The 24,575-nt window shown below is 32.5% G+C and overlaps 1 protein-coding gene across 1 annotated transcript in view; it reads left to right on the top strand.

Annotated features, from left to right (window-relative positions):
* LOC129231689 (peroxidase-like) overlaps positions 1–9,091 on the top strand; it is a 113,246-nt gene extending 104,155 nt beyond the window's left edge. The window contains 2 exon segments of the mRNA XM_054866052.1: positions 5,402–5,510; positions 9,007–9,091. Coding sequence (XP_054722027.1) covers positions 5,402–5,510; positions 9,007–9,091 — 194 coding nt within the window.
* The last annotated feature ends 15,484 nt before the right edge of the window (positions 9,092–24,575 follow it).

Genomic DNA, 24,575 nt, shown 5'->3' with positions numbered 1-24,575 from the left:
ACGATAAAAATACTACTATAGTTGAAGCAAACCTAACCTAGTAGCATTGTGAAGGCTAAGCAGATCCTAATCACTGCATAAACCTCGCTTCCACGTTAGGTTTACCCTCACTGTAGAGCAATGACACTGAAGAAACTTGATGCTTGCTTCAGTGAAGCCTCCATTCAAAATTATCACCACAATTACTATTAATATTATTGTTGTATGGCACCAAATTGTTGAAACAATGGGTTTTATGTTTAATCATTTAATAGGGAAATTGCATGAAATTTACTGTTTTTTGACCATAACTTTTTTTTCTGACGAACAAATATGGTCAAACAAAGTAATGGGACCATCCCCTATCCATTAAAAGAAGAATCATCAAAATCGGTCCACTAGGTGAGACGCTGCGAGTGGACAAACAAAAAAAAAAAAAAAAAACATACATACGGTATGAACTGATAACAGCCTCCTTTTTGAAGTCGGCTAAAAATAGTGTTTTGTTGAGTGCAATACTTTGTAAGCCACTTCTTGTGTAAAATCACGAATTTGCACTTCGAATTAGAAATCATGGATGGCTCGACCCCTTTTGAAGATTTTCTTCAAAAATTGGATAGAAAAAATGCGCTTGTCAAAAATGAAAATTCATTTTGGTAATTGATCAGTGCTCTGCTCACTTGGATTTGAAATTGAATAAAAAAATTGAGTTTTTGCGATGTTTGAAGAAATGCGTTTTCGATTCTTTACTAACAACATTGAAATTTGACGTTTTTCTTTCGTACTTCATTTTTAGCGGAAACCAAATAAGCAAGCTTTTACAAAACAGCTAAAGTACAACAGATGAAAAAAAATGAAGAATTTGCACATACTGCCCTTTATTACACGACAGTATTAATTTCTAGTTTAGTTACTCTAAAGCTATTTTTAAAAGCAATAAATCTGTTTTTGAAGCTTTAAAACGTATTTAACAATCAAAAATTCTCCTCTCTACTGTAAAATTATCACGTGATTTACGTTCCTCTGGCTCAGAGGTACAGAATTAAGGGAACGTACATAAGACAACGTACAACAATTAACGTACATAAGAACGTACAACAATTAGGAAGTTGGAAATTCGAAAATTCTGGCAATGGTAAAAGAACGAATATTTTGTTGAGGTACTGAGTAAGTAAATTACGCAAAAGTTCAAAAATGAGTTTTTTTTTTTTCGCACAGGTTTACGAGTATTACGCTCACAAAAATTTTAATTTTCCTCTAAATAAAAATCTAGTTACTACCCTGAGCGACACTTTGCTGTATATTTGTATATGATCTGTGCAGTAACGCTGATAAAAGAAAATCATTTCACCGGGAAGATTTCAGCAAAAGTAACTAAATTGCTAAACTTGAGCATTCAATGTTTCATGAAGTTCAATTTTCAATTTAAAAAAAAAAATTCAGTTTTTTAGTAGTACAATGACAAGAAATATCCAACGTTGTTTAACACAGATAAACAAATCACTGAATACACGTGTTTCGCGGTTTCCAGGAACCCCTTTTTCAATTTACATTTATGAGTTTTTGGATGTAAAGACATCAGGTAAAAGCTCTTTGGATATTTCCTGTCATTTCTCAGCACAAAGGTATTTATTTATGTCTTAGTAGTACAATGTTTATCTTACAAACATGCACCACATAAAACACATTTTCTTGTAAAAATTCTATTTATTAGTACAAGGAATTACGAACTCTTTAATTTTCATAAGTCAGTGATTGAAGGAATAAAGCAGTGAAATATATTTACTATTTTATTCATAGTTATCTCATACACCCCTCGTGCCAACAGAACAGAAATCACTTCTACTATTTATAATTACTTTTTTTACAAGCAATCATTTGTTTTTAAATTCAGAGTCATGTATTAAATTCATTTTGAATGTGTACTATACTGTTTCAATTATGTTCAAAAATGATAAGGAATTCAAAGAACTGCTGTGATGCACTGATTCGTAGGTATAATAGGGAATATAGGCACAGATAGGTAATTTTATGTGGGTTAAATCATTAAATATCGGCTGTTTGAATTTTGAAGATATTACTTTTTTTGCCTTATATTCTCTGCTGGTAAACAAAACATTCCTGAAATGCGTATTTTTGCCTTTTATATGCTTTTCAGAAAGTATTTACAGCAGCATATAAAAAAAAAAAATCAGTAATGCTTACTTTTTAAATCTTAGTACAGGAAAATGAACTTAATTGCTAGTGCCTAGTGTACTTTAAAAACTATATTTCATTGTATATTTTAGAAATTTTGAGCATAAAAGCATTACAAAAATTGAAGAAAAAAAAATACTTCTACGAAATGTTCAATGTGTGGTAATTTAGTTATAAAACAATTTTAAACGATCTTCTGTCGCGTTAATGGAGGGGGAAGGCATGGCCCCGAGAACCATCCCTTTTGCTTGGTGGATATGCTATCTCAATTGTGAACAAACTCATGTATTTCATTTTTACACTCCATGTATTTCATTTAAACTTGGTGGATATGCTATCTCAATTGTGAACAAACTCATGTATTTCATTTTTACACTCTAAGCACACAATCATTACACCATCCAAAAAAAAAAAACATTGGGTAAGTAAAGCTTGACAACGAAAAGAAGGCGGATGACCTTGAAGCGAAACATCATTTGTATAATTTGTAATAGGTAGAATCTGCCAGGAAGTACCGAGTAGTAAGAGGCATGGTCTCGCTAATCCTTTCTATTCCAAAGTAATAACAAACAACCTATTACAAATAATACAAATGATATACAGTAAAACCTGTAAAGTTGACTACCCTTGTAAGTTGACCACCTACCTATGTTGACCGCTTTTATCGGGAACGGAATTAGTCCTATCTTATATAATGAAGGAAAACCTCTGTAACTTGACCACCTCTCTAACTTGACCACCTGTCTATCTTGACCACCAATGTACACCAAATTTGGTTTGGAGTATTGTAAAAAACCCTTTGTAAGTTGACCACTTGGTTTATTTTTTAAAACGTAATCAAGAAAATTATTTTATTTTGTTTTATTTTTATTATTTTTAAAGCTTTCCCTGAATAATTTTAATGCTTTGGTGCAGGATTGCTAACTGCTCCGCTAAAATAGCTTAACTCCGCAGCTCCGCAAAAAAGTTATCTTGCTCCGCATTTCCCGGTCGAACGTTTTCAAGCATGACATAGTGTTTAAAGCTGTTTTTCTTTTGTTCTTTTTAAGATAGTCTTTTGTATTCTGTTCAATGAAAACAGTCGTCAGTAGAAAAGTACTTAGTCTTTTCTTCCACTTGCAATATTTTGTGGCAGCACTGGAATTGTGCTTAAGAGTCAAGTTATTTATTTCTGGTGCAAGGGATTAAGAGATAGAATATTTTCATTTTCAACAGCCTTCATGAACTAGGAGATTCCAGCTTGTTGCTTTTTGTGTTATAAGTTTTACATAAAATGGCTTCAAAAAGAAAGTTAGTTGAACTTGAGGTTGATAAAAAGTATGAAATATTAAAATTAATTGAAAAGGGGGAAAGCAAGAAAAAAGAATGCCAGATGAATTCTAAAGATGACAATATAAGCTTACGTTCGACGAGCACGACCGGTAGCGCCCGGTTAGTTAATCACGTGACAGCTAATGATCACGTGCACCAATCAACCAATCAACTGCTTAGAATGGTAACCGATTCGGTAACCGGTTGATCATAGAACGCTGCGGTTTGAAACCGGTTACTTACCGGTCGACCGGTGAGGTTCGTCGAACGCAACCTACGTAACCATGCTGGTTTTGTCACTTTAAAAACACAAGATTTTCTTATTAGAAAAAATATAAAGGGGAAAGCAACTTGGCACTAATCAAGTCCGTCGCCCAAACCGACGTCAAGGAGAAAAACTTTTAAGTTAAACCTGATCAAAATTGTTTAATTACATCAATTGTAAGTTTTGTGTTTGGGGGCTTATTCCCCCTCACCCAAACATAAATCGTATTTGGATAGACTGAGTCATACTGCAAAAGACACTTACTATACAGTAAGTGTGGGAAACTGTCAAAATGCACAGAATTCAATGCGCATAATAGTTACTAAAAGCCATAATAACATTTACAATAATGTTGCTATTTATGTACATGCTACTTATGTTGCTTATGTTGTTACTCATGCTGAAATACATACTTCAAAATGGGCAAGACTCAATGTCTATAAACGACTAAGATACGAAAGCCAAACACTGAACCATGAGTAAGTGAAAAATTAAGAACTGTACCCAACTTGTTTTACAAGAGAATTGTGATGAGTTTTTCAACAAACTTTTCCTTGCATACACCGCTAAACAATATCTTAAAATAAAACAAACAAGAATGACACGGAAAGAAAAACTACAAGATAATTTAAAAAACATACCAAAACTTGATTCAGAAAAGCTCGATTAAGTCAAAAACATGAGGGCATCTGGAGCTTAAAATAAAACAAACAAGAATGACACGGAAAGAAAAACTTCAAGATAATTTAAAAAACATACCAAAACTAGATTCAGAAAAGCTCGATTAAGTCAAAAACATGAGGGCATCTGGAGCTTGTTGGCGAAACTTAAGACAAAGATTTTAAATTATTTTAGGCTGCGTTCGGAAACAATCCACCGGTTACACCGCGTGCTTATCTGGGTGCGGTTCTATGGTATTTTTCTGGTGAGCCTAGTAGAACAGATGTGTTTCCGAACGCTCGTGGTTACTGCGCTGTAGTTCTAGTTCAAGCAGCAAACGACGCTCCAATCAAAACGTTACTTTCCTGATGGGAGTGTCACGTGGAGTACAATCAAGCAGGGGCGTAGCTAAGGGGGGGGTTTTGGGGACAAAACCCCCCCCCCGAAAAGTTAGTCTCAAAAAAAAAGAGAAAAAGAAGAGAGAAGAGAAAGAAAAAAAAAGAAGAAAAGGAGAAAATTCCAAGCGATTATACATATATATATATATATATATATATATATATATATATATATATATATATATATATATATATATATATATATATATATATATATATATATATATATAAGAAGTAACCCCCCCCCCCCCCCGAAAGTCGGGTCTAGCTACGCCACTGCAATCAAGACTTGAACCACAAACGGTTTAAGCAAAAATGTAATGTGATCTCGCTAACCATTTCGAGAAGGCGGTGAGAGCGGTTGCTACCGGGTCGACCGCCAGAGAATGACCGCAGCGTTTCCAAACGCCGGCAAATGACGTCACCGGCTACACCGCAAGCGATACAAAACGCTTGCGGTGGCAACGTGGGGACTGTTCCTTATTTCCGAAATTACCCTTAGTGCTTATAGCTCACTTTTTTACTTTCCACGTTATAACTTTTCTTATGGAGCTAATAAAGCCAACACTTATGTATTTATTTCCTATTTTAGATCAGCTAACAGAGATACGAAAAGTAAAAGTCGGACGAATCGTTTGTGATAACACAGATGATACGATTACGATTCCAATGAACACATTTATGCTTGGTGATCATATTCGGTAAGTTATATGACTAACATTTGACGCAATATCATTTTCTTAATTTATTTTTCTCTTTAGGACAACATGTATGGGGAAGATTACTTTAATTTGACCACAAACCTTGTTAAATGTACTGTGATTACTCTAATACAAAGTAATCTTTTTGGATTTAAACTTAAAAATCTATTTTTATTGGTGCGTATATCTGTCACATTATCTCCTCGAGAATAGTTGAAACTTAAAAACCGAACCAGGTACCGAAGAAAAATCAAAAATTTTCCTTGAGTCCATTTTGCTGGTCTTATCTTCGTAAAATTTAACTAGCATACATATTAATTAAAACGTCAATTAACATCTTTGGCTAATATAGAAGTGAAAACGTTCTCGCACATTTACAAGTTTAATACAAATCGAAAGAATGAAATGATTTGCGTAAGATGCCATTTGTTTTTCTACAGTGATTGATAATAGGAATAAATCGGTAACAGCATATAGTGATTTATTGTTTAAGGTAAAAGAGCAAAATCTTAAAGATTGCTAATGTTTAAGAAACGCAGAATACACCTTCTTGAGGTTTGACTACAGGAATAAATTATCCATTATTTCTTCATGCCGTCTTTAATGTAAATATATTTGCTACTGCTAACCTTCGTAAATTGAAATCTATAAACAGAATCATAAAAAAACTACGCATAATCGGTATTATCTTGCTAAGTTAAAATTATTCTTCAAATTAAAAAAAAAAAGTAATATCCTTCAACCAGCGACGAATGTCAATCTATTAGCATACGTCTTAATAACAACACGTTCAGCATTTTTCTCAGGAGTTATAAGTATTAATAATAATAAATAAGAGCAAGATCTATTTTTTAATTTAAATTTGCTGTAATTTCTTTTCCGCAGACGATCGATAAAAAGGTCTTATTTTATACTGTTGCCATTTGGCCTTTACGAAATAAAATAGTACTAATATTGCTTTTAGTGTAAATTTTGAGGCTGTGCGAAATCGGGTGGCACTACACCTTTTGATTCTTTTTCCTTTTTTCGTGACTTAATTTTTGATTTCTGCATCAGGCAAACGACCGATAAAAGTACTATTTTATTTAGGATTTTTTTATCATCGGAAACTTTTGCTGTAAATCAGAAAACATTTCCGATATCATTAGCAGTTATCACGTTTTTCATTAATGGATTTTTTAACAAGCGAAATGTTTAACATTTTTAGTTTTTATCAGCCTTGAAATATTGTTTTTATGAAATCATCTTCAAAGTTTTATTAACTCCACGCTTTCATTTACACAGCTGAATAATACAAAAAATGTGTGGGAAGAATTTTTGCGCCTAAAAAATATTGCTCCGAAAGTCATGACTTCCCTTCCTTGTGCCTGTGAGTTTTGGTACAAGAAATAAAATCGACGTTATGTGGTCAATACAAATAGAACAATCGGAAAATGGACTTTGAAACTGAAGATGATTATTAAACGAAAATATCGATAAGTTACGTAAAATGTATCATTACAACACATAAAATTATTTTGAAACTTATCATTAGAACTCATGAAATCAAAGTATTCAGGATCTAAATACAGATAATTTATGGTAATCTTGGATGTAAGCAGTAGCACAGCCATAATTTACCTTTATTTTGAGGGTGGTTGGGGGTGGACATATCGTCCTTATATGTATATAAATTACCGTAGGATTGGCCATATGTGCTAAAACCAAGGATTGTGGGAAGGATTTTGACCCCAAAACCTCCCCTCTGGCTGCGCGACTTGATGTAGGGGAGATTAGAATGTAATACCAGTCACTTTTATAACACCGATTAGAGCGTTACCTCTGTTAGTCATTAAAAAGAAATACTTGGTACTTTTTTTAAGTTTAGTACTTTTGAATACTTGGTTGTAATTGCGACAAAGCGACCTCTGGTAATTCTCAATACCTTGCACGATGTTTTGATCTTATGTATGATAATGCTGAAAATTCAGATTCAGAGATGGATGGACGAAAGCTCGCACTAAAAACCTTTAAACAAAAGTCGAAAATAACTATATGTGACCATGAAACTGCGCAAATTATAATTAGTTTCACCTTTTTAATTTTATTTTTAAAAATCTTCACGCCTCCTTTGAAATTCTGTGCAGCCTCCAGGTTGGGAACCCTGATTTAAAGTGTCTGACTAAGAATTCCTGCTTATCTTATCAAGGAAAATATTTGGAAAAAATAATAGTTTAAAAAACTAAAAAAAAAAAAACACGCTTTAGTAGCAAAGTGAACTAAAAAATTAAAAATAATCTTTGGATGACAAGTATATAAAGTAATTGACAAAACACTTAATTTTACTGTAATAAAAAAAGCGTGGGGAGCTGCCTATTTACATTTTTGCATGGATAACAAGTGGAAGAAATTTAAGACAACTGATAAGAAGCCCTTTTTTTATTACAGTAATATTAAGTGTTTGGTAATTACTTTATGTACTTCTCATCCAAAGATTATTTTTAACTTTTTAGTTCACTTTGCTACTAAAGTGTGTTTTTTTAGTTTTTAAACTATTATTTTATTTTTTACTTTTTAGTTCATTTTGCTACAAAAGCGTGTTTTTTTTTAGTTTTTTAAACTATTATTTTATTTTAAATAAGATTTAGATACTAAATATTGCTAACACTTGCAACTCTTAAATGAAATCTTTGTGCGTGTGTTCGCGTTCTGGTAAATTCATGTGCAAACATTGTTACACTCCGCAGCTCTGATTTTTACGTTGTAAGTAATTCTAATAAACCACTGGCTATTTGTCCAAAGGAAAGTTGGACCCACAAACATACAAGTCAAGCTAATAAAAGCGTGTTAATTAGAATAAACTAATAACTTATCGTTGATAAATTAATTTGATTATAGAATATTGCATTGTCATTGAGCCTGAGGTTGCATTAAAAATTTTAAAAGAGTCCGATCACAAAAAGCGGGCGAAAATTGAGTTGCAAGATTATAAATTTAATTTCGGTGTAAACAGGATTAGAACGCACGCCCAATGATTCCCGGAGGTAGACGTCAGCGAAGACCCGCGCCTTAGACCGCCACGAACGCTCATAAAGTGGTGGAATGTACTAACAGTAATAGCCTACTAGCTCTTTGTCCAAAGGAGAGTTACTCACAAACATACAAGTGAAGCTAATAAAAACGTGTTAAAAAGGAGGCAATTTAACACCAATAACTAATTCCGCTTCATATACATGTTACTGTAAATGCATATTTCATGCATTTACTAGAAAAAGTATTAATTCAGATACTATTAAAGAAAACATTTATCAAAAATTCGTAACATTATACATTATCCGAAATTTTAGTGTTGACAAAACAATTGCGGTGCCGTACAAAATATACTGTACTATGAAAGTTTTTATACTTCTTTAAATATCTCCAATAATTTCAGTTAACATTTCAATTACTTTTAAGTATTTATTTCATTATTTTTTTTAATATAATGTTGTTGTTTTTTTCTTTCTTTCTTTTACAGAAATCCTTTAGTAGAATGCAACAGTCATCATTTCCCTCATATGGACCTGACGAAATGGCAAGACAACAGTTATGATAAGAAATAAACCTTAGATATTTCAGATTTATTTTAATGATAATTCCGTGATTATCCCGAATCCCACTGTGAAGACAATCAACAAGGGACCAGGGCTATTGTACATAGATTTATTTAATTTTCTGGAAGTGAGGTGTTAACCTCAAGCCAAGTTTTTCAGATGACACGAAGGAACTTTTTACTCATTTTAAACATCCTATATATGAAAAAAAAACTTTTAGAAATCCACAGCCTACGTCATGAGCAATAAAAACGTATCATACCAGTTATGCGTTCACAAACTAGCATTTGTGAGTTAACAAGGTAGGAAACAAATATGAAAAAATATTCTGAACATTCATTTAAAATCATTGCCTCTTTGAAAATCCTGCTTCATGAACAATTAAAAGTTATCATACCAACATTACACGTTCACGGGCAATTGTGAATATTTAAAAACGTATTAACTTGAAGAGTATGAAAAAATATTCTGAACACTTAAAATCATTGCCTCTGAAATTTTGAAAAACATGCTTCATGAGCAATACAAAATTCAAAATTACGTTCATATATTAGCATTTGTAAGTCTTTAACCAGATATAAATTCTAGGCGCATGAAAAAATATTTTGAACATTCATTTAAATTCGTTGCTTCCGAAATTTCGAAAAACCTGTTCATGAGCATTGAAAAATTATCATACCAAAATTGCATTCATAAACTAGCAATTGTGAGTATTTTGCAATGTATTAACTTCAGAAATGTGAAAAGCATATTCTGAGCAGTCATCAGCTATTTCGTCTAAAACTGTCTGTCCATTTTATGTCATTCATGTATCTCACTTTTAAATATTCTGTGGAGATAAATAATGTTACCAATCTCTAATTTAGAGTTGTAAAGACGTGACTTTTATAGATGAGTCCCTTGTTTAATAGGCACTCAAAATAATAGATATTCCATGTATTTATGTAACATTTTTATAAGTCCTTTGTTGTGTTGATAAAAAAGACCCTCATTTTATTTACATCATAAGCTTCATTCTTATCATTTTTGCAGTTGCTGAAAATAGTAGCATTTGAAAATGAGCTATAGTAGCACAAATAAGTAGTATAAAGAGAAACTACGTAATAAAACTCAAAGTGCAATAAAAATTCAATACATGTGTTCAGGTTTCTGAAACACGTGTATATAGTTTTCATAGCAATTTGGGCCTTATTACGCAGTTTCTATTCATACTACATTTGGATGCGTAATCGGTTTTAGTGCAAACAACTGTTTTATGGAAGTTGCCACATTAATACGAACTCAAACTAACTTAGAACACAAAAGAATTCTTCAAAAAGTTGTTAAAAAATTATGTATAAAATCTTACTTATAGTACCTTTTTACATTTGTTGTTATGAGAATACTTTTATGTACATCGTATAATTTATATAAATTGTGAACATCAATATATTGTTTATAGATGACTGATCTCTCAAAATTTGAGAGCGTTTTGCAAAAATGTGTACTCAACTCAGAACAATACCTATTTTGAAGATTTAAATTAAGCAAACTGTCTAAAAATTTTTCAAATGCAAAAGAATACATTTGATCCTTTAAATGAGCTCTATATGTCAAAAAATGATTCTTACAAACCTACTACAGTCCTTCAGGGCAATTTAAGCCCTAATTTCTCTTCTCTAAACTATTGGAAAAGTTTTGCTGCATTTTTTGGTATAAAACGGAAGAAAAACTGTATAGTTATCCAAAATTGAGAAATAATAACCATTAAGTTCATGTAAAATAAATAATTAATCTGGTTAAAAGCTATCCTACCCTTTACGGTTATTTTGAGCCACGTCAGAAATGGGTCACAAAACAGATTATTTTAACAAAAGTAGAGCAGCTTTAAAATAGAAAAATATACTTCTAAAAGTTTAAAACTCCCCTTTTGTGCTTCACAACACCACAAGATTTTTTATCCTTTATAATAAAGCGTAGTATATTATATTGTTGGAAGAGCACTTTACAACTTCAAAAATAGCTTCCAACCAGTAACTTCAAAATTATTGAATGATACAAAGAGCTGTGAACAATATTGCCAATTTCTATTCAGTAAAATAAATAATAGGAAATTTGTTTCATAACCTTGCCCAGTAGAGTACAGCAAAGGTCCTGCTACTTTTTTTGCATAATTATTTTTAATTTATTTTAACTCAAAAATACTAAAAAATAGAGGTGTGCAAAGTTGATCGGCGTGCCTAATGGTTACCCTAAACGACTGTATCAGTTGTAGTGCAAACACGCCTGTCTACAAAATGTTTGACTTTTAATCAGCATTTAAATAACTCAGCATTAACCGGCATGGTTCAAAGTTGCCCTAAATGACTGTACCATTTGCAGTGCAAACACGCTTGTCTACAAAATTTCTGATTTTAATGCATTTAAATTAACTCAGCATGAACCGGTAAGGCTCAAAGTTGCCCTAAATGACTGTACGATTTGTAGTGCAAAACACGCCTGTGGCCAAAATTTCTGACTTTTAATGAGCATTTAAATTAACTCAGCAAAAACTGGCAGGGCTCAAAGTTACCCTAAACGACTGTACCACTTGAAGTGCAAACATGCCTTTGTACAAAATTTCTGGCTTTTAAAGAGCAGAGCTGCAGTATTTTCTCACGCATATACAGGAAAGGGGGATGCATTTTATTGAAACCGTGAAGCAAGAAAGATAAGCACAAAAAGATTTCCAACAGAGTGTCCGTGTCCAACGTAGAAGAAACTTCACTCTTATAATCGAATCCCAAGCTTTTTTTTTTCTTCACGTAGTCTCCAACGTAGAAACATCCCTCTTTTCTTCAAGATGTCAAGTAAAATTGTTTTTCAGTTTTTGCTTTTGTTTTGAGTCCTTTGGCAAATAGCATCCCTTAATACAGAACATGAGAAATATATTTTATAATAGGGCTTCTGACATCAAAAATCTTCTTCGTGATGTGTTATGAGTGAAGAATTACGAGAACATTGAAATTTGCCATTTTTGATATCCCCGAACAATGCGATTCAGGTCAAGATTCATTTTGTTAGACAAAACGTATTTTCATAGCCCCAATTTCATAAAATTTAACGATAAAAAAACTGAAAATAGAGACACATCATATTGGAAAATATGCAAATAAAAAGGCATCATGCTCATTTTTTACGTTAAAAAATATATTTGCTGTAGAAAATTGTGCATGTTAGAAAATTCAGCAGATGTTAGTGCTGTATTACAACAACTTTAGAAACCAGAAATGCAAAAAACAGAATTATTTCGAACTTTTCAGTAATGTCACAAGAGATGCGCAAATACTTATATTAACTGAAAAAAAACGAAGACGAAACTTCCCATACAATCATTTCTTCAAACAAAATGAGTGTGATTGCTTAAGCATTGATGAGTTGGTGATTGATAAAGCCCCATGATTGTACAGCAGTGCCATAACGGTCAAACTTGGGGTCAAGGAATGGAGCTCAAATACTTCATTTCGTTACCAAAAGTCTAATTTTATTAGAGAAGTTGTAATTGCTTAATTGTACAAATAAACGATTTTTTTTATTTTTTATGCCTTTTGTTTTTGTGTCAGTTTTCATTGTATCTCTGTAAAATGTAATACAATCTAACCTAGCTTGTCTTTAATCAACGAGCAACTTTTATACAACCGATTTTATTAAGAAATCTAATACAAATATCTCAGGTAGCAATTGATAATAGCGCCGTAATAGATACTTTCGACTTCATACAATCCCTAAAGAATGATAGTTTAAGTAAGTTTTAATAAAGTTAAAATCAAAATAATGAAAGTTCAAATTGTCAGCAGTAAACAGATATTTTAAAAATGCAATCAAGTCCCATTTTTGTAAAAGGTCCAATAAAGAACTCCAAAGACAGTGGTGCTCTACGTACTGTCCGTGAAGCTGATCAGTGTGGCCTGTTATTATGCTCAATGTTACGAATGAAAAATTATCTTCTGCTACTCTCCAAAACGATCTATCCTAAGTTAAGCTAAAAGTTTCTTAAAAGCTGATGGAAAGTTTGTATGAACAAAATAAGCTTGCAGTTAATGATAACAATAATTCTTAGTTTCAAATTTTCTTTAATTGCTTGCACGGCTTCCCCATACTATCTAGAACGAAAAATAAGTTTATTTAACTTTTATATGTGTGTTTCTGGCCCGCGAGGTTCATCTAATATAAGATGCAGACCACCGCACCTGGTAAAAAAAGCGAAGACTGAGTGAGAACGACAACAACCATTAATGGTCGTAATGGGGTCGATGACGCAAAATGCATCATAAAAATTTTTAGGGAGGTTGTTTTAAGGGGTATTTTTCTCTATTTAAGGGGACTCTTACTCTAGGGAGTATTTTGGAGCATTTGAAGGGGTGAGCCATCGCTCTTGGAGTGGCTCCCCCTCCAAGAGCAAATTATGGTTATTGTACTAAACGATTTTTCTTTTTTTTTTACTGATGACGTCTTCAAAGAGATACCCTTTGCTCCGTTTTTCGACAACTTGTGTTTTACTTAAATAAATATTCATTTCATTCGTACTTTCGCTCAATGAATTTTTAATCACTTAATATTTAGATTTTCACTGGAACTTTGTAAACCAGCTTATTATTTCAATTTCTTGAATATTGCTAGTGACAAGGAAAGTCTATTAATAATACGTCTCACATTGAGGACCGACAGGTAACAAATACTTTCGTGGTACGAATATCTGGGTGTGCTAACTGAAGAAAGTGATGAATAGTACAACCCACTTACCTTACATATCCGAACAACCAGAGAGGGGCCTCAAAAAACTCGCTCAATATTTCGCAGTCTGGACACGGATAATCGAAAGTTCATGCTGCCAAATTAGTGAGAAAACTATCACTGATACACTGCACTCGATATTACATCAAGTACATTTTAAATCAATGTAACCAATAATACACGTAATGCATCCGCGTATTTTACTTTTCTAAAACATTTATATTTATCTCCAAAGTGCTTCAGAAGCTTAATTTCTTAACTTTACAAAGTTCAAGAGTTAGCAATAAAGAAAAAGGTACAGCTCATATTTATTTCAAATCCAGGGTTTCGGCACCGTAAAAAGAATACTATGCTAAGACGAAATTCCAAGATTCCAAGTTTTGTGAACTTAGTATATAAGTTAAGGTTCTTCAAGACATTCAGATAAAATTAAATTTCTAAATATTTCAAGATACTCACGAACCATTTGTTTAAATAAAAACTTTTACTTTCATACTATATACACTGCAGATGCATTTTAGCTGTAGATCCAGGAAACATTTGTGTCACATCAAAGATGACTAACACGAAAACAAAATACGAGCAGAGAGTCGCATCAAGAATGGCTGACAAAATCTGAACAAACTAAAATGGCATTCAGCCTATTTAATACTAGTATTACGTCATTCAGAGGCATACGGTTTCCATAAATTTACTTGAACTTCTCGTTTAAACTGAGAGAAAATATACATTTAAATTACAATGAGAAATAAAAATAATTAACAACAAGTACAGGGACATTCTACCGTTATGTGTGTGACTTTTGACCGCTGTTCTTTTGTAAATGCAAGAATAAAGGTCAAAATGAAATCATAAAATAGCTTTTGATACTTGTAAGTATGATAACAATGGATATGTGAACTCGTTTTAGATGCAATATTTTTGATGTATGACAGTTTTAATTTTTTCATAAAATTTTAAATGTCGCGAAACGTGTGTGACTCAGAAAAGGGGGGGGGGACGCGGAAGTAAAAAGATGCAAATTGGAAATGCAAAATAACGTGTTCAGCAGTTCTTCTAAAGTAGCGTCTTAAAAGACGTCGACGTCAGGGATAGCAAGTGCCCCAGCTGAAAGTGACCATCTTCAACCTATGACTCTTTATAAAATTGAATCTATCTTGAGTGCTAATCTTTGCTTTCCAGAACGGACAGTACATAGGCTAAACCTCATTTTATTTTACAATTTCGTGTTAAGTTTTGAAACGAAATTGAATCGTGTGTATGCGTGTGTGTCCCTCCCCCTACTAGTGATTACTTATATTATATAACTATTCCGCACAATTTTTCCCCCTAAAGCTCATAGATTGCCAATAATAACCAATATGCTCACGTTACGAGTGTGACATGAGACTTTATGTGTGTTGTGTGGCTGGGAGAGATATGCTTCATTTTAAAATCCTTTTAATGCCCGAAATATGATTTATTTTTTCTTACTTTTTGAAATTCAATTCCACAGTAATACCAAGTCGGCAAACAGTAAGTACCCTACTTCTCATTGGAATTTCAGCACATTAAATGTCATATTCACCTTCATTAAAAACGTAGAGCCAACGATTTATCCAGAAATTATCCCACCCGAGCCGTGTTTCCGAACGAAGAAAAAGGAAAAACCGCCTTTACAGGATTAAAGCAGGCCCATCATTTAGAGGGACCGGACAAGAGAGAATCCAGAGGGTGTCATAGCATCAAAATCCCCCTTAAGCTACCAAACATTGCCCAAATCTATAGAATGGAGACTTTCATTTCGAAAAAATTGGCTCAGCCCCCCTATTTGTGTCCGAAAATTGCTATTTGACCCGTCCCCTTCTGATAATGGCCCCCTCCAAAGTGCTCCAGAAGACTAAAATTTGAGTAAAAACGAACAGACCCGACGAAAGGCTATGACAGTCTGGTCAGAAACTAGGAGCCCGGATCTATTGCGGGCACGGATAGAAATCGGAGTGAAAAAATTTTGGAAGTTTTGTAGGGGTAGAGGCTAGAGGGTCCGGTGAACAAACTGACAAGGGACCCACCTTGGCTCTCAGTGGCCCTGAAAACGGAAGGACTAAATTTTTCAGGAGGGAGCACCAGTCAGCTGCATGGTAGGTCCAGCTTAAAACCAGGGCCAGAAGGCAATTAATTATTGTGTGGGGGGGGGGGAGGAGAGCAAACAACGGGGGACTGGTTCAACGGACCTGTCAAGAGGCATTAACTGCTGCTTTTTGTGCATAACTTCTCATTTCCAAAATTAAAAACATCATATGAGTTAATAACTCAACTAGGCAGTCTAAATTTACTTTGCTTGTGCTGCCATCTGCTGAAATCATTAACAAGCAGAAGACGATTTCACTCCTCTTGATTCGTTAAAGTTACAGTCTAACGTGACGTGGGAATGTTACTTGCCAATTTTCAAGACATTTGCTTTTAAATACGTTGCTATGGAAACAGCTTTTTCATATAACATTAACGTGCGCTTTGTTAAGTTTTCGGAAATATTTTGTTCAAAAAATATTCCTTTGTGGATCTGAGGTTCCTCACAGGAACCTATGACCCAATACTCCCAGAGGTATAGATTTGTAATTGGAACTGAGAGAACTTTGTGATCAAGACAGGTTACTTGTATGTATACGATAAGTATTGAACCATTTAGTTACATTAGTTGTGCACCATTATTAGCTAATGGCTCCAACCGGCTAGTATCGAATCTGCGACCCTTGACCCAGTCCGGTGCCGGGATTTCATTCTGTAATACAATGTGCAGAAACGAATGTCATTCGCAATCTTACTCCCACCAATAAAGATCTGCCGTTTTCAGACTCAAAACTTTTAAAACTCTTGCAATGTCTACTGCCATGCGATGACCGTAGGCAAGATTTTCGTTATGTAGGGGCAAGCACAGGTCTAACGAGATGATGGTTTTTAGTCTTCCTATTTAAGCGGCTCTTTCCCAGAAATTTTTCAAAATTGAATTCCTAGAAACGTACTTTTAAGCTATATGTTTCGATATTATGGAGGAGTGTAAGTATCACTGGTTCTCCTCTAGGAAGGGGCAGTTGCTCCCTCTGACTACGCCCATGGTCACGCGCTTTCCCTTTCGTTATCAATGTGACGAATGGGGGTTGAAAACACGTACGCCTATGGCTCGTATAATGAAAATTTATGCATTTCGGCTCGTAAAAGGCCTCCCCACCCCTTCTTCATCTCCCCTGTTAAAGAGGAAAAGGAAAGAGAAAGTGCACAAATGCCATAGCGTTTCGGTTTTACATAGAGGAAGTATTCAGATTTGTCTTGTCAAACAATTCCAGTCCCACTGTACACATATTCCCAAAGACTTAAATGCATTTTATCACTCAAGATTTATCACCCAGATTTTGTTTTAGTTTTGAAAGATAATTTGCAGTCTATAACTTTAGTGTATTGTATACTTTGACTTTAAAATCTTGATTTTAGGTTTTCTGTTTTCAAAAATATTTGTCATTTGATGTATCGTTTTTCTATGGTATTCTACCTTGGTATTGATTTCATTTTCTTTGCTATGTATATTTCTTTTATGATTGTGAACACTACGTATTTTCCGTATTCAAATCAATAATTTTCCTTAATTTTTTATTTTATTTTCAAAGAGGTAGGAAAATCCACCTTTCCCCCGTTTATTTTACATTCCTATACAAAACTTCTCAGTTGAATTCATTCAGACGGGAAAAAATGAATCATGCTTTTCATAATTCCATATGACTCAAATTACAACCGAGTATATTTACCTATGTTTTCTACTCTTTTTGTTATTAACTATGTACTTTCTGACGCCTCCTCCCCTGAAGACTTCCTATTTTACACCCCCCCCCCTCTGAATTATGTGTTTCAGAAATATTTCATTTTCACTCAGCATGTTTTGCACACAAGGCATTTTTAACTGAAAATTTAAAAAAAAAATTTCAGAACTCTGAGTACATTATGCACACAGTTTAATTACCTCAAATATTTCAGTTTTATACCCTTACCAAGGGTGCCTCTAGAAGCGCAATGGTGCACTTCCTCCAAACGCAACGAAAACCTCTTCAAAACCGAAATCCCCCCCCCTCTTAAAAAGAGAAAAATACCCTAAAACTGCTCCCTTGAAAATTTAACTGACCCAGTTTGTTCTATGAACTCTGCCCCCCCCCCCTCCCCACCCCGGATAAAATTCAATGGCCATTGATAAAATTAAACAGCTTTTATTTCTTAAACTTTGTATGCATTAATTTTCGGAAAAAAAAAACTTTATCGAAATTATTAAAATTAGGGATAGTGATTTTTAAAAAATTATGAAAAGCAAGAAAGGAAACATTTTGTGCGTAAAATAAAATTTATATGCCGCCTTTCTTTTACTATTCGTATCAAAGTCTTACAGTTTCGGGAACAACACTGAATTTTAGACAATGACAAAATTATTTTAATTAAACCTAAATTCATAACACTTGAAAAGTAATGAAAAAACACCCATATTTGTATTTATGCGATTTTTTTTTCTTTTTTGTGCGGTATATTAGAATTTCAATCAGATTGGGATTCAATCGACGAAAATTACTTTTAAAACGAGTGCGAGGTACGTATCTTCAAGTGACGACATAGGCACCCTGATGGGGAAGTCACTGTGACCTCCCAAAAACTGTCCTTATTCGGGAAATTTTGTCCAACTACTCGGCAAAAATTGATCATCACTCGGGTTATTTTGATTTCTTTTAAAGATTATTTTGTAAGTTTTAGGGTTTTTATGTATGTGAGACTTTTTTTTATGCATTCCTATCCACTGCAGATTTTTTTTTTTTTAACTGTGTCGCGAAAACAACTTTTTAAAGCTACTCGTGCAATTTGAAACAATTTTTTTTTAATGCGGTCCCTATCGACCGCATAAGAACAGGTTTGGGTGTATTCCAGATTTGAAATTGGGAAGTTTTGCAGATAACATTTTCAAAGTTCTGTAAAATTTTTATACATACAAAATTAAAAAATACATTTGAAGACTTATAAAAATTACACTTTCTCAACTGAAAGAAGTAGCGATAGTTTACAAGAATAGAAAATATTTAAACAAGAAACTAATATGTGTTTATTAATAATGCAGCCCAGATTTAGTTATGTGCCAATAAAATGATTCACTCATCATGCTTTTTTCATGAATTCAGTTTATATTTATTCCCTTTAGATAGGTAAGCTTTATTTTTTATTCATTGAATAGCTGTATTAAATCTCTATGTTATTGTAAAATATTTGACTTTTTAGACTACAAATGTTTGCTTCAATTTGCTTTGAGTTTTTGTATAATTATCTTTATCAATTAGATTTGTCACAGAATAATAAAAATAGTATTGTTAATTAATACTTTTAAACGAAATTAAACCGTTTATTATTATCAATAAGATTATTAATAGAACTCGTATGATTTTTTCAGTTAATAATTTTTTTTCTTGAACTACTAGTTGCATTGCTCGATGTTGCACGGTCTACCTCAAAAATAAAGGTTGTATAAAGTGATGCATCATTATACTAACTAGGGTTAAATGGAAAACAAAAACTGTAAACTTACCCGTCTACGTGTAGAATAAGAGCAATTTAATGACTCAAATTTAAATTTAGACCTCTTCGGATGTGATAAAACTCCAAAATTTCAGTCATTGTCATTAACAGATATTAACAATCCGTTTTCAACTGTTTCAAGGATTCTCTGGACAACCCCCCCACCCCCCCGGTCTCTCCCCATAGGGAGTGAAAAAATCCGATGCGAATTCCTGGGCACCAAAGGACCTCTGCGTCAAATTTGTCAAAGATCCGACGAAAACTACGGAATTTGCATAACGAACACGCAAACACAGATAAACCTCCAATGATATATGTATTACATATAATAGAATCCCGCTATAGCGAAAAACTGTATATAACGATCCCCCGGTAGTAGCGAATTGCTAGTTAGACTACTTATGGAAATCAATTTTTGATTTTTCGCAGCTGTTTTTTGCTTCAAATAAAACAAATACTTAAAAACAGACCTTGTGTTCTGTTTTTATATGTGACAATGTTAAAAAAAATGTGACAAATTAAAATTAAACCACATGTGACAAGAACAACGAATATTTTATTTTCTATATATAGCGGAATTCAAGTTGATACAGTCTAAGACTTTGACTCTAGTAACAGAACAAAGAATATGGAGTAGATAGTTAGCATTTTTTGACTAACTTGTAATCTGACAGGGACTTTTCCAAAACAGAAACATCGGAAAGTGCTGATCCTGTCGCTGACAGTAAATTACAATTTTCGTACTAGAGATGGATCTTTGACCACATCTTGAGCACAAAAATAAAAGTAACAATTCGACTCTTACATTGTGCCTTTCATACAAAAAGAACGTTGTTTTTAACAGAATGTTCTTGAATTGCGAGCACTGGTAAAATAATAAATTAGCTGGAAATAGTATCTCTTACATAATTGACAATATTTACATCCCCTTAACTTTATACAACTGGGTCTTAGGGATCTAGCATTTACAAATACAAAATGTTACGTTCTTAACAACAATAGTGCAAGTTTTTCAGGAGTAAAACTGGTTGTGTTTTCCAGTGAATATTTCTCATATTCTTATTTCACCATTAGCAGTTTCTTCAGAGTCATTCTACATTTATTTTACTTCATGTGTTTCTAAGTATACTTATCCAAGATTTGTTTTCAAATAAAAAAATTATATTTTGTGAATGAAAAATTAGAGGAGAGGTAGTATATATATATAAGCTCTACAGCTTCAACATTTATGCACATATTGAACAATAAACAAACACACATCTTTAAATCCCTGTGAGACAAGAAACTACATTGATTAGACAATTAGAAGAGAGTTCAAATTACAAATCATGTTTACACCACTTATAATGGTTACTGAACAATTTTTATGAAATTAAAACATATTTTTAAAATTCTTATTCTTAATGTTAAACATTAACATTTTCTTTTAAAAAAATGTCTCACTCTTGTTGAGACGTTTAAAACTGTCATGCGTTGATTGAGCTTATAAACTAGGGATATACATCCAAGCGTCAAAACAGACAAAATTCATTATTCACTAAATTTAAAAGAAGCATATGGAAAAGATTCACTCAAATAGCGAAAAGTTACAAAATTAGCATATATTTTTGTTTTACGCCCATAGATGGCGCCACTAATAAATAAATTTATGTGCAAAGCCGGAGTAATTCATACCTTACAATTTCTAGAATTATTTGCAAAAAAAGTTTAGTTTTTGTGTTGTGAACTTAAAAATTACGTTATAAAGTTTAGGAATTCCGAGCTGTACTTTGCCTTGAAAATAAGGTTTTATGTTAACGAGAAAATTTAGTTCAATTTGAAAGCATTTCATTGAATGTTCTATAAATGAAGAATTCATGCAAGTTTAATGAATTTCCCAATACATATTAACGCAAAGCTAATACGTACAGAGGCATTCATCAAACGTACATTACCACTTGTATTTTCGGATAAGTGAGAACGATTTGTAATCTTTCAAAACACAAGGAAATCAATCACTATAGTTTAAATTCAGAAATTTATTTTAGAATCAGAGTAATATCGCTTTGCAACAAGTCATGAAATATTCTACAGAGTACGAAAACATCAGTGAGGTATGAGTATCTTTCGTCGCTTTTCCAATTCTAGCAGCTGGACATGCTGAAAGACAACACTTCGCACGAATGCAGCAAGAAAATAAAGCGCGTCACAAATTCGGTATTTATTTGCTCGTGTACGAGAAGCTCACGTGCATTGAGAGCTAGCTCCTGAATACCTAACACATAACACAGACAATCTACGCAAATGTCATTGAGCGTGGGACGCAAAGAGGCTTTTCTTTTCAGGTGTCTGGACATAGACGAAACACTACTGTACAAATCTTTACATTTTTTAAAATAAATCTTTATATAATCATATTTTACTGTACAAAAATTACACACATATAAACTTTGAACTTTTTTTTTTTTTGGCTTTTGGGACTTTTTTTTAGAAATAATTATTAAAATGTCACAGACAAATTAAACTTAAAATATAGACTTTGCGTTAGAAAACGTAACTCAACGAATAAAAAAGAAAAAAATATGCTTTTTAAATTTGTATAGCAAACATAAAACATAACAAAATGCACCAGCATGAGTATTATATAAAAAGAGACAATCAGCACGGTAAACTGAAGGTAAATATACAAACATAAAGTTTTAGAAATTCGCTAAAAACGAAAAGTGCTTTGAACAAGTTTTGGTTCTTTCATTAAATCGATACTTTGTTTTTTTTTGTTTTTTTTTTTTTTTTGATCTTGCATTTTTGATCTTAAATTAAAACTAAAAAATAAATAAATAAATAAAATAAAAGATAACACATAAAAAGTTACTGAAGTGTTTTAAATTTCGCATTGTAGGGACGTGCGGGGCAAAGTGAACTAGCGGGGCAAAGTGAAATGGTGTAATATTTACTCCGCTTTTAGCGCCACCTATCTGGTAATGTTTTAACTATGTAGTAGCACATGTAGTCTATTTCAGTCAAGTTAAAGTTACCTCTGAAAATCCAAGAATATGATAATAAAAGCAATTTTTAAAAATTTATACTCATATTGTAATATTTGCTGTAAGTCAAAAATTATTTTTGTTATTGTTAAATGATAAAGTCCTCGTTATTAACGCTTTAAATATTAATTGAGATCTACTAATAATCTGTGAAGTAGTAATTCGTTTAATAATGAGCTTATTTGCATTTAAAATAATTTGAACAGTTATTCAAGTGGATGCGGGGCAAAGTGAAATAGCTTATTTCGTTTACGTATTTAAACTCGTGAATTTATTTATTAATTATTTCATTTTCTTTCTCTCATTTAATAATCCCCTTATTTATTCATTCATTAACTTATTTTCTTATTCATTCACTATTTTATCCATTAATTTATTTTTCGCGTAGTGTAATTAATTAATCTTTTACTTGATTTTCTTCCCTTTTCTTTTTATTTATTCATTCATTATTTTATTTACTCATTCATTTGATAAAAAATATGTTTGATAATTAAATAAAAAATAGTTCTTTAGAAAAAAATTTTCATTTTTCACTTTGCCCCCTGGAAAAAAACGAAACTCCAAACATTTCCACCTTTTTTTGAAGGTATAAAAAATAAAAAATAATGTTTCAGTGCAAGTTTAATAAAAGAATATATTGTTCTTTCTTTATGAACCGTGAATTTTAGAACACAATTCCAATTTGTTCATAGTGAAAAAAGTAAGTGATCTTAACCATTTCACTTTGCCCGACATTCCCCAACCTAAGATAAGTTACGAGTATGTGTGCGTTAAATTAAGCAAAATTCAATTTGGTCAAAGATCACACATAAAACGGCACACACTTCTGTTCCTACGGTCTTTATTTTTCATTTCGTTTTTGCAAAATACTTTTTATGCATTTCAGCGTCAACTACAAAATTTATTAGCACGTTGTAGAAAAAAATTTAAATTTCTAAATGATAGTTGAATTTATCAAATACATGATTTAAACAACCATATAGTATAGCGCAGCCATCACGCTTTTCATAGCCGTTTAAAATAGATGTACTGACAAATGTAATCGATGTGCATGAGGTTAGTGGAAAATTAAGATGAAAATAAGGTGTGAATGACGCAGGAAAACAACTGAATAAAACATGTAAACAAAATCATAAAAAAGACAAAAATTCCGAGTAAGAAAAGGAAGTGACTCTAAGCAACCTGAGAAGTAAAACGAAAGATGAAAGTTTTCATACACAATTTATAAAACAAGAACGTATTAAAATGTAGGAATGATTGTCTTTAGTACTGAAATGACTTCAGTCTATTTTAGCAATGCATCTTGCATTGAAACTTGATTTACATAACAGCAAAACATAACAAAGGATACATTGTACAACTGGTGTAAAAACGAAGATTATTTTCTATGCATTGTTTCCATTAATAGCTTAGTAGAATCGTAACATAATTTGATATTGTCCCAAAAGCCAAAAAATTATGAAGTTAAATTCACATTCACAAATAAAACTCTACCACAGTTATAGTTTGGCCTTTGTTTGATTTCTGCAGTTTTCATTCTAAAAAAACAATTTAGCATACTCAACAATTCATTTTAAATGTGTTACAAAACATCGTCACAAATTATTGCACATTTTCATTAATCTAAAACTTCAAAGAAGAACAAACAGTCTATATACTCAAGACCTAACTCACTCGAAGTTAAGTCAATTAATAGCCAAAGTAATCGGAACTTTTTGAAAGGATAAATGCTAATAATTATGAAACTATAAGTGTTGTTTTGAATGAAAAAATAGGAATAAAAGCAATTAATGTATAATATAAAACATCTGATATTCATTTATTGTGGTCAATAGGACGAATGATTTGTTTTTATTTTTAAATGTAAACTAAGAATATTACAGTATATAATAGTCTCAAGTCTGGTGCACCAAATTTTGAAATTCAGAAAATCGAATGTTTAGCGAATCGGCATTTCAATATTTGAATTGTGTGTGCTGTTTATTCCCTTATATTTATGCTGTTTTTTCCCTTCATTATAATATTTTATTTCTCTTTCTGAATATACATCTTCGAAAGAAATATTGATATTCTGATGGCTGCTTTCCTAACACTACAAATCTTCTCCAAACGTAAAAAAAAAACGAATGGACCAGGGGGGGGGG

Source organism: Uloborus diversus, chromosome 10 (assembly GCF_026930045.1).
Source record: "Uloborus diversus isolate 005 chromosome 10, Udiv.v.3.1, whole genome shotgun sequence".
Taxonomy (NCBI): Eukaryota; Metazoa; Arthropoda; class Arachnida; order Araneae; family Uloboridae; genus Uloborus; species Uloborus diversus.
Note: the sequence above shows the minus strand (reverse complement) of the source record. Positions and strands in the feature narration are given on the sequence as shown.